The 11,519-nt window shown below is 39.3% G+C and overlaps 1 protein-coding gene across 1 annotated transcript; it reads right to left on the bottom strand.

Moving 5' to 3' along the window:
* Positions 1-1,724: 1,724 nt before the first annotated feature.
* mfsd1l (major facilitator superfamily domain containing 1-like) lies at positions 1,725-11,402 on the bottom strand. Its single transcript, XM_061705338.1, has 13 exons — positions 11,210-11,402; positions 10,386-10,486; positions 10,183-10,277; positions 9,170-9,225; positions 7,693-7,836; positions 6,890-7,048; positions 6,689-6,804; positions 5,999-6,099; positions 5,788-5,899; positions 5,284-5,421; positions 3,492-3,631; positions 3,314-3,425; positions 1,725-2,686 (listed from the first exon to the last, which is right to left on the bottom strand). Exons 1-13 carry the CDS (start codon positions 11,229-11,231, stop codon positions 2,537-2,539), a joined length of 1,446 nt encoding a protein of 481 aa, XP_061561322.1. The 5' UTR covers positions 11,232-11,402; the 3' UTR covers positions 1,725-2,536.
* Between the last annotated feature and the right edge of the window lie 117 nt (positions 11,403-11,519).

The following is an 11,519-nucleotide window of genomic DNA, read 5'->3' as shown; positions in this document are numbered from 1 at the left end:
ATCTGCCAAACATCTGTGGTGCCATTGTACATTGACAGGCGGAACAATTAAATGCGCTTCCTCTCGATGGCAGAAGGTACATAATTAACCTTTGTTCCACCAGTTGCCTTTCATACAACAGAATAAATCATGGCAGGCATACGCTGAATAAGTCAATAAGTGAGACGAGATCTTTGTTTTGGTATACAGTATATACTTTTTGTGACATTTCTGCTAAGTGATGCGCCATGAAATTTGTCCTCATAATACTGAATGTGCTTTGGTTCAATAAAGGCTGGGTTTACACTGATGCAATCATTTTGTAACCTTTTTCTGCCTGATCGTTCGTCAGATTAAAAAGAACATGGCCCATTTAAATAATGTATCCCAAAGAACCTTTTCAACTATCAGCTGAAAACACAATTTGTAATTGTTTTTTGTTTTGTAACTAATCCACGCTGTCATTCTAAATCAACTGTTGTTTAGCATCCACAACATGGCCACTATTCAGCCTTGACTCAGAGTAATCATTCGTAATGTTTCAGCATACAGTAGGACTAAATACATACAGCGATGACATTGCACAAAAACAATTCCTCTCAGGCAGTGTTTCCCAACCTTTGTAGCGCTGAGGCACATGTTTTACATTACAAAAATCTCAGGGCACACCACCGAACAAAACTGTCACAATACTGAAATAATGATGCTCTTCTCTCTATTTACTGACACATTTACTCCCACTGTGAGTGTTTGACTCACGAAGACCTATTCTGTTGTATGAATGGCAACAAGTTAGGTTAACTTGACCTTCTGCTATCTAGTGGAAAAATGTTTTCATTTTCTAACTGTCACTATGTGCCGTTGGCTTAGATAGGCGAACAAAGATGCAGTCATTGTGGCAAATGATTTTTTTTAAGGCATTTCAACATAACACAACTCTACCTAGTCCATCCATCCATCCATTTTCTGAGCCGCTTCTCCTCACCTGGGGTCGCGGGCGTGCTGGAGCCTATCCCAGCTGTCATCGGGCACGAGGCGGGGTACACCCTGAACTGGTTGCCAGCCAATCGCAGGGCACATACAAACAAACAACCATTCGCACTCTCAGTCATGCCTACGGGCAATTTAGAGTCTCCAATGAATGCATGTTTTTGGGATGTGGGAGGAAACCGGAGTGCCCGGAGAAAACCCACGCAGGCGCGGGGAGAACATGCAAACTCCACACAGGGGGGGGGGACGGGGATTGAACCCTGCACCTCAGAACTGTGAGGCTGACGCTCTAACCAGTCGTCCACCGTGCCGCCAACTCTACCTAGTGTTTCTATAAAAAGGTTAATATAAAGATGCACAATCATGCTACATTAAATAGTCTGTATTTTCTGTTATAATAATAAGAGCTTAAAATGTTATTCCCTCTTAGTGTGTTGTCGCAATACCACAATTGTGATTTTGATACTAGCCCCGCATAAAGTATCGCAATATCGATACTGAAAGGAAAAACCTAAAAGATCAATAAAAGTGGAATACAGGACAAAACATGGAACTTCAAATTCTTAGTGTTTTTATTGAAGGCAGTGGCAGTCCATTTATTAGTATTGGAGTATCTATTTTTCCTCTTGGTTGGATTGGGATGGGCATATGCATTTCGATTCAGATTCACATAACAGATTACTTAATTATGATTAATTCACCTCAATAATTCAATAAATTGACCAAATATTTAACGAGACGAATAAAACAAATACCTTTAAACTAACCGATTTTTTTTTTTTTTTTTTTTCTTTGGGAGGGGGGACAATCTAAATTAATGCAACAAATATTGTAGGACTCTTAATCCAGTATTGTAGGGAGGATTTAAAAACGGAGCATAGCCTAAATAAATACCATAGCGCCACCTATGCGCTGTCATGCATAAAATTTACCTCCCCAGAAAGACACACAAATGCCTGAACACTGACTAGTACCTAAAATAGCCTTTCCACAAAAATTATTTCAGTTCACTGATGAAGAAGAGAAATTTATACTTTCTTAAATGTTTTATTTTAAACATATTTTATGGTTTAGCTTGCAAGAACTTCTGCAGGGATTTCAAACCATCTGTACATAACATTCAAGTCATATCTGACTGTGTGCATTTTGAAGGAAGTGTGTTCACTTTTGGTTAACTTTTTTTTTAATTGTGCTATGACTTGTTCTAATTCCCTTCTTCACGAAGACATTAAAACCACTGGCGATAAATAGTTCAAAATAATAATAATTACACTGCTGTAAAAACATCAAAAGTGTAACAGTCACGGTAGTGTTGTTAGTAATCAATACCATATGTTTTGATTATTTGATATATAGAAATTACCTTTTTTGTATTTAACTATACAGTAAAATCATACAATACATTTTAGGCAAAAGAAGAAAAAAATACATCCTCGATCTGCATTTAGTGTCTTGTAAAAATCCTTGAAATTCAATTAAAAACAGTCTCTCCAAAATCGTCATCCAAATCAAATTGCTCGAAAAGGAGGTTGAGAGAAATGTTCAAACTTGAGGACACTTGGAGAAGTCAGGCGTTGACAGAGTTGATGGAGTGTGACGGCGGCGCGGCATCGCTCTCATCATCGCTCCCCACTTCCTCTCCACGGAAGAGCGACTCCGTGTCAGACTCTCGCTCCGCCTGTGCCGACCTTTTGGTCAGCTTGTTCAGTGTCCCACCCTAAAATAAAAGACTTAGTTAGTCCAGAATATCAGCGGTGGGAGGAAGTCACGCCGCCTGGAATTTTGAAGGTAAATTTGCTATTATTGGTCGCTAGCTTGCTATCATGCTAACTTGGTGTAGTCGAGTTTATTAATACAGACGAGTGAAGATGTCACTATTGCTCTTGTTTAATTAAGGTTAATACAAAACACTGTAAATAGGACTGAAATGTTAGTAATGTTTTTCTCTTGAGGAACTGCTTTTTTGTGTGTGTCGGTGGTCAGCCCAAGCATTTAGCCAAAGCTACAAAACTCTGAAGGACTGTGGTCACGTGGGTTCGATACATACTAGCGGGTTGCGAGGTATGTTTGCACAACTTCAAGCAAAAAAAATAAAATAAATACAAAATAAAAACCTTTCGAAAGCAAAAACGAAGGCGCACTATCTTGAAAATGCAGATTTTCAACTGCAAGCGGCATGTAATTCAAGACGAGACTCATGAATACCAAGTCAAGGTCAAGTGGATTCTTTCCAAGTTTTAGCCAAACAAGTCCCAAGTTCTAAACTCAGCGACTTAACTCTCCCTTCACCTCTCCCAAATCAAAAACGTTTCGAATAGATGGGGTAGGGAAAAAGATGTGTTACCCGTCTGTGATCGACGACGTTGAGCAGCACCGAGGTGACGATGCAGGCGATGGTGTTGGCCAACATGAAGATCATCATCCTCTGCCACCGCCATAGCGGAATCTTCGTGTCGCTGAGTGAACGGGAACAGCGAGGGTCGTTACGCACCAAAAAGAAGCATCGATGCTGGATTTCCTACCCGTTTTTAGTGCCCAAAATCTGCCCGACAACCAGATTGGCGATACCGATCCCGATCATCTGGACGGAGGTCGCGAGGCCCATGGCCGTGCCGATGGTCGCTTGAGGCACCACGAGAGGGATGGACGGCCACATGCTCGCCTGCAACAAAGCACAAACTATTAGAATTCCAACACCAATTTGGAACACTATAATCGAGCCCTCCATTTTCCATAAAGTGCTCGCCCACCTACTGACAAATCGCTTTGGTCGCAAGATAGCACAAAACTCCTGTCTCATAGAAAAGTAGTGTACTTTTGGGGAGCATCAATTACTCATCAATTATTTACTCATTAGGGTCACGGGGGAGCAATATGAGCAGTAAAACCAGAAATCCATCGTAAAACAAGACGATCCAAAAAGACAAAGTCAATTTGCAAAAAGACGGTCTTTCGGCTTTTGGAAAATTGCCCGCTTCTGATTGTGGAGTCCCTCAGGTGGTTGTATAATGATGGAATAACAAATAAAAAGTTAAAAGTTAAAATGGGGATGGAAAATACACAAAATATAAAAATATATTACATAAATCTTTACATTATTAATGTGTATTTCTTTGTTTTTATTGCAATTATTTAAATAAGAAAAGAATTCATTATTTTTCTCTGTAATTAACCAATCTTAATAAAATTGATAAATGTATTTGTAAGATTGTTATACAGTAATATGTTGTTATTTAGTCAAATTTAAAGTTTTTCTTTTTTTTTTTGCGCCAATTATATACCACTCGTGCACTCGCTGTAATAGTCTCGCCACGCTGCACTATTTGCATAGCTGTTGTGGACCAATACTGGCCACTCAAGCCACACTGACTGAGGAGTATCTGCAACATTTGCACAATCAACATTGTCCCAGATTACCGCGCTACTCGTCCCTTTAAACCGCATACACTCCTTGAAGTCTCGGCGCCCTTTGCACAATGGTCATTGCACCGGACTATTGCTATATTAGTGTTTCAAACTGCTCTAAGTGCTAGAGGACTCTGCATCTTTTTGCACAATTGCCCAAAAAATAAATAAATAGTTGTACCCGCATTACCAGATAACTAGCAACCCTTTATTGCTCAGTGACTGTTTTTGTCAATGTCTTTATGTCTCAAAAGTGTTCTGTCAATTGACTGACTGTTGTCGTACTAGAGCGGCTCCAACTACCGGAGACAAATTCCTTGTGTGTTTTTGGACATTCTTGGGAAATAAAGATGATTCGGATTCTGATTCATGTCTATCGTTAGTCTAATAGCATTATTGCCCAAGTCATTTTGGCTCACTCTCATTATATCATTGAAATAAATACCAATATGCTTGCTAAAAATTGTGTTTTGTCTCAAGACAACTGGATTCTTCTTCTTTGTTGAATTTGTTGTTTTTTTCTCCGTTTTTCAGGAAGGACCATATACTTGTAGGGCCAATGGTTCTCAGTGTGGTCAAAGTACCACTGGTGGTACGCAGGCTCCCTTTAGTGGTACAAGAAGGAAAAACGGAATTAAATGTTCATACTGCGTATGTTACAGCGCTTTAAACCTCTTTTTTCAATCCAGTAAAGTGCATGTATTAAATACAGTACAGTTGTATTTAACTTTAAAGTGCAAAAACATTTTTCATTTAATCTTTTAGAACTGTTACTTTTCAAACATTTAGGTACAATTGTTTTATTTAACTTTGTCAGTTTTTAATTGTCCTATACATAATGTTACAGTGGCTTTCAATCATATTACTTTTTAGGAATAAAACTGCCTCATAAACCTGAGCCAGACTCACCGCAGCAAAGGAGTAGGTGACTCCCAGCCAGATGGTGGAGACCAGAGGAGCCACGAAAGTGAAGGCCAGAAGCCCAAACACGGGCAGCGTGAGGACGGCGCAGGACACGGCGAAAATGCCTCGCAGACCCACGTAATCCTGAAAAACACACCATCACAACATCAATTCATTTTGCCTTGGAACGCCAAATACGTGACACTTGAGTTTTTGAGGCCTGTACATTGTCACGATGATATTGTATCGTCGTGAAAAGCAAGCAATCGTTTTCGACACCAGCGCACTCCAAAAAAATTTTTTTTTTAATCTGGAAAACTTAAAAGGGTGAAAAACAGTTTAAAACTCCATCTCCACAGGTGAGTACTACTTAGTTTTCAGTCTTTTCACATTTTCTTCCAGCATGTATATTGCATTTAAAAACAAATCTCTGAATTCCCTTTTGATTGTGCAGGCTTTTCAGGGTCACATGAAAACATCACTTTAATAATAAGGAGAGAGATAACTTACTATGAGAATGCCCACGCTGGCGGAGAGGACGAGTGAGCTGTCGTAAACAGCGCCGGCGATATAGGCCGCCTCCTTCTGAGTGTAGTCGTCGTACTTATCCTGAATGAATTTGCTGCACAGGAAATCACAATGCAAGGATTTTTATAAAGCATTCTTAGTCATATAGAGGGCTGCGTACGGCTTTTTTCCTATATTCTTTTTTTAACCGTACCTGGCATCAGCAATGAACGGGAAGATTCCGTTATAAAAGAACATGATAGTGAGAACCAGCAGCCAGTATCTCAGGGACAGCTGCTTCACATCCTGAATTCTCTATAGAAACAGAAAAGACGCGACAAAGGGAACAACATATTTATGGTGACAATATATAGATATAACGTGCACATAATACACTAATTTGTGGCCACTAAATAGGTATTAACATGTGCACAAAACACTAATTTGCAGGTTTAACATCCTTCCTATGAACAACTGTCCAAGTATTATATTAATATGATGAATTTGTATTTTGTGCGAGCATTATATCTACTTTATGGACACAAATTAGTATTTTGTGTGCACGTCATACAGAATTTCTAATTTACAAATTAGAATTTCCTGCACACATTACACTTAATTTGTGGCTACAAATTAGTATTTTGTGGCCGTAAATTAGTATTACATCCGTATGTTATACCTAATTTGTGGTCACAAATTTGTATTTCATGGCCAGAGATTAATATTTCTTTGCACTTTCTACCTAACTTGTTGCCACAAATTAAATACGTATTTTGTGCGCACCTAATATCCCCCGATCCATGTTATGTCTGGGGCTCCGTATACAGAAATAAAGAGTCAAGATACGGTCTTTCACAACGTCGATGATGTTTGAAGAGTTTAGATTCAGACAATATTTTTATACCACTTTGCGAGATTCCTCTTGGATGACCCCTTCAAGACCGAGCTGCCTCATTCCCACCTTGTCCAGGGAGCTGACTACGATAGCCGATGTAAAACCCAGCACACACAAGACGGCGCCTATAAAACCCAAAAGTCATATGAACATGCAGTAAGAGTCCGAAGATGACAGGTTTGCAGTATATCACATTTCCTTTCCGCTTACCACCCCAGAGGGTCCACTGCATGCCAAATCTTTCCTCAAACCGCTGCGTGAGGAAGAAATTGAGGACTGAGCCCAGGCGAGAGAACGCCAAGGTCAGGCCAAAGGCTAAGGCCAGTTCCTTCCCCTTGAACCAGAAGGCAGTGATCCGGTTCTGAACGACTGAAGGAGAAGAGCATGATACCGTAAATGGCGAATAGTGTTATTTGGAAGAAATAGAGACCCAGCCCAACACCGAATAGCCCCTAAATGTTTCTATTTAGTGGAGCCTTGACTTAGAAGTATAATATATTGTGTGACCACTGACCAAGCCCGTAAACATAGCCTAAACTATTATCCCAAAACAGTTTAATATCAATTCAAACTCATTTGACATCAACCTTAAAAATAAATGGCTGACACATTAATTGACTCCAAAAAAAAATACAACTGAAGTACGCGTCCATAAACATGCGTGGAAGACTCTCCTAACTTCCTTTCACAACCCAGGCTAAACGTAGCTCGTCCCCGACATACAAAGATCTTCGACTCTCGGTTGAGCTATAGCACTTCAACGACCAATTCCTATTTAGACGGGGTTTCGCGCCATCTTGTGGCATCCTACTGTATTATGGAAAGAGCACAAAAACCCGAAAGTGGGAGAAGAATTTTTCAGCGAGTAACACGAGGATATGTTAGCCAAAAAAAAAAAACAAAAAAAAACACGTGAATAGGTGAATTCGTAAAGAGTGAACAACGAATAGGCAAGGGATTACCATACTTCAAATGAATTGTTTCAGAATGCAGTTTTGATGCACGGCACTTACTGGTCAGAGATCCGTTGCCTGATCCGAACAGGAGTCGTCCCGTGAGCATTAGCGGCATCAGGTACGGAGTTCCTTTAAAGTGGGAGCCCAGGGCGAACAGGGAGGAACCCAAAACGCACAAGAAGGAGAAGAGGAAGACTCCGACTGCAGAGCGATAGACACAAACGATCCGAACAGAAATTTCAATTTATTCCCAATTCGAATATGAATGTTGTCAGCACATGTAAAACAACTAAACAATTGAACATGGGTTATTATTAAATCACAACTAGAACTGAACAATTCATCTGTGATTATTAATTTATATGTATTTGTCAGGGTGATTTTTCTTTTGATTATTTGTATTTTTTTTTATGTGCACTCCTCACTAGCAGTAACGTCTTCGTGATTTGGTTGCTACATTTACGGACTTTTTAAATTCCTATTTCAAAAACAGAATAATCAGAATCATTTTCACTTAGTTTTTCATATGCCCAATTTTTGTTGCAAAAGCAGTGATTTATCAACCTGTTGGAAACGTTTGAGCCGAAGGATAGGCTAGAAAAAATTGCAAACATTGTGCTGATGTACATGGGAAAAGACCAGAAGAAGTTACTCTTTGATCCACAAAGCTTCATGTGACATGTTGAACATTTAAAATGCTAATTTATTGAGGTTAACACACATTTTTTCCCCCCCCAAAAGAAATTTTTTACATCTGTCAAGAAAATATATTTATATTTTTTCAGTGGAAGTTGGTGGAAGTTAATGCTCAAGGGAAAACAACGGTTTTTAAGGTCATTTGGTATCCGGAGAAATAAAGCAAATTCCAGAAGCAACAAAAAACTATGAATAATTTGATTGCAATTTGCATTTTGGGGGGGAAATGATTTAAATATTGAAATCTAATTTTAAAAATAATAATAATAATAATAATGTAACATTTTAATTTCAGGCCAGATCACAACAGTGGTAATCAATGACAATATGCAAATATGGCGCCTAGAGACTGTGAGCAGCATATTGTCGATGATGATATCAGAGCAAATTGATTGAGTGCCTCATAAGTGCTGTGATCAGCTGGGGATGTAATCAAGATAAGGCTTAGTCACCAGTCCAAGGCACAAAAATGAGCATTCACAATCACATTCACACCTAAGGACAATTTAGAGTCTGAACCCAACAACATGCACGTTTTTGGAATGTGTGAGGAATTCTTAGGACCCTGCAAAAAAAAAAAAAAAAAAACACACACACACAAGCTCTGGGAAAATATGCAAACTTCACACAGGAAAGCCAGAACCGAGATTTGAACCCAAAACCTCACAACAGTGAGGCAGAAGTGCCTTGATCCTCTCAGGAAAAGTCCAATCATTTGGAACTAACGATTTGGAAGGAAGGTAAGAGCGCACCTTTCCTGCACCAATTTCCTTCTATGGTTTTGTTTGAATGCGAAATAAAAATCCAATCTGATCCAGTAAGGTCGACATGGTCTTACATCGGTTGCCCAATTTGTCAATCAGGAAGCCAGCCAGGATCACCACGACGGCATTCCTGAGGATGAGAGAAAGAGGATCAGCCATGTTTATGCTGAACATCTTCCCAAACTGGGGTCCGCATTTCATTTCAATTGCAATGCATTATTATGTCGTATCATTTTGAAAAGCGAATACCTACATAATATTAAGAAACACATATGAACATAAACCTCTTACTCCTACCCACCTTAGCTTTTGGGGCAAATCAAAGCTATGATATGATTCTGACCTTCACATAAATATGACATGAATAAAATTTATTTTTTATTTTTATCTCAAGTTCTCATTTTGAAGGCATATTTTTTCAAGAATTAACACTCCTACTTTATAGAGGGGGAAAAAAGTTGTCTTTTCCAGAATAAAATGTGTAATATTACAACAGTAAAGTAGTATTTTTGTGTTCTTCATGAAACTTTAACTTTGTAATACTACAACTTTATCTTGGAAAAATATAACTTTATTCTTGTAAGATTATGACTTTCCATCCTGACTTAATACACCATTGTTCTTGAAAAGAATACAAGTTGTTTTTCCTTGTAAAAATATGACTTGGTTCACCTAATAGCATAATTGCCTAGGCCATTTTTTTTTTTCTGTTTTCGGAAAACAAGAAACAAATTCAATCAACAAGAACAGTCCACTTTCCTCAATTGAACTTTTGCGGATTACCATGACCCGGATGACTGAGAATCCACACACAAATGAAGACAAAACACAATTTTTAGCAAACACGTTGGTGTTTTTTTTTTTTTAATCGATATTGTGAAGGTCATTTAAAAATTACACTTCGCCCATTATGCCATTAGGCTAGCAACACACGGAACTTTGTGATCGTAATATTATGGCTTCCTATGGAATTGAAGGGTACACATGGTAGTTATATTTAATTGGTGTGAGGATTATGAGGCGGGTGGGGGGGAATGGGGAAAAAAAAAACCTCCCCCTGTCTGCTTTCATGTGTCCGCACACTTACGTCCACGCATAGATCGCATAAAGAAGATTGTACTCCTGAGGGGTCATCCCCAAGCCCTCCACACAGTCCACCGTCCCATTGGGGCATGTCAGGTTCTGGGGGGGTAGTGGGGTACAAGACCGTGATGGAGGTTATCATGTGATTAATTTGACAGATCAGACCTATCTCTAGGCCATAATTCTACTCATCAAAGTTTGACATACTCCTTGAAACTGGTTTTGCAAAACGCTGGGCATGTCGAAGCAGAAGTAGGAGCCGAACGTCAACAGGCAGTTGAAGAAGAGCACCACGAAGCGATAGTAATCTGGAAAAGAGAAGGGTCATGTCGCACTGCATTAGGGGCACTCATGGATTTGATCAATTAATTGGAGTTCAGTGCTCAGGGTGGGTTTTTTTTTTTTTTTTGCAGTCCAAAGTGCATCTTCGCTGACATGCGCAGCTTACACTGACAACATGGCTGCGAATGGAGAGGAGTCGGTGTTACCAATTTAGCAACTTTTCTGATCCACCCCCGTGACTATCTTTTCAAAAAAAAGCGACTTGCGACTTTAATTCCTACCAAGAAACAGACAACATGAGCAGAATAATTTTCACATTGTTTTACACTTTGACTTCAGTCATATTATTTCCAAGTAACGGTACTTTGGAGTACATTTTGTCTACTCTACCCACCTCTGATCGTAATATATAACAATAGTATTACATAAATATATCTTCTTATATAATCAATTATGCATGAAAGGTATCTTTGTCTACAAAGACCTTGACTAGTTTAGCTTTTGAGATCCAAGCCTGTCTGATTTACCGAATCATCAGATCCCAACGCAAAACGGGCATAATTTCACTGGCCATTCATTCATTCATTCCTCCATTTAAAAATGGATTAAACATTAATCCCATTCGGATTTTTCGGCACCAAAGTCAAACATGCTGAGTTGGCCATTTTAGTGGCTCGGTTTCACGAGACAAGACCGAAATCTGGTCAGGCGACTAACGAAGCAAAATCGTGTATTTTTGCCAAGCCTACCTTTCTCTGCCGGTTGTGCCATAGTGAGAGGATAAAAGACGACTGATTGGAAAAGAGGGAAAAGTCCAACTCACAGGAGCGAGTAGTGGTAGTGTTGTTTACATGGACATTTGCAAGTGGCCAAACAAATCAAATCTTACAACAACGTGGATGCGACTGATTCACAGTCATGGCGGAGCGTTGTGTTTACAAGTCAGTGCACACAAGTGCGCATGCGTAATTTTGCTGCCGCCCTCACGTGCTTTTCGAAATATAACTTTATCGACAGTGTTTTCACAAGGTTTACCTATATTCCTTCGTCGAAATACAC

Source organism: Phycodurus eques, chromosome 19 (assembly GCF_024500275.1).
Source record: "Phycodurus eques isolate BA_2022a chromosome 19, UOR_Pequ_1.1, whole genome shotgun sequence".
In the NCBI taxonomy this organism is placed as follows: domain Eukaryota; kingdom Metazoa; phylum Chordata; class Actinopteri; order Syngnathiformes; family Syngnathidae; genus Phycodurus; species Phycodurus eques.
This window is presented reverse-complemented; position numbering and strand designations above follow the sequence as displayed.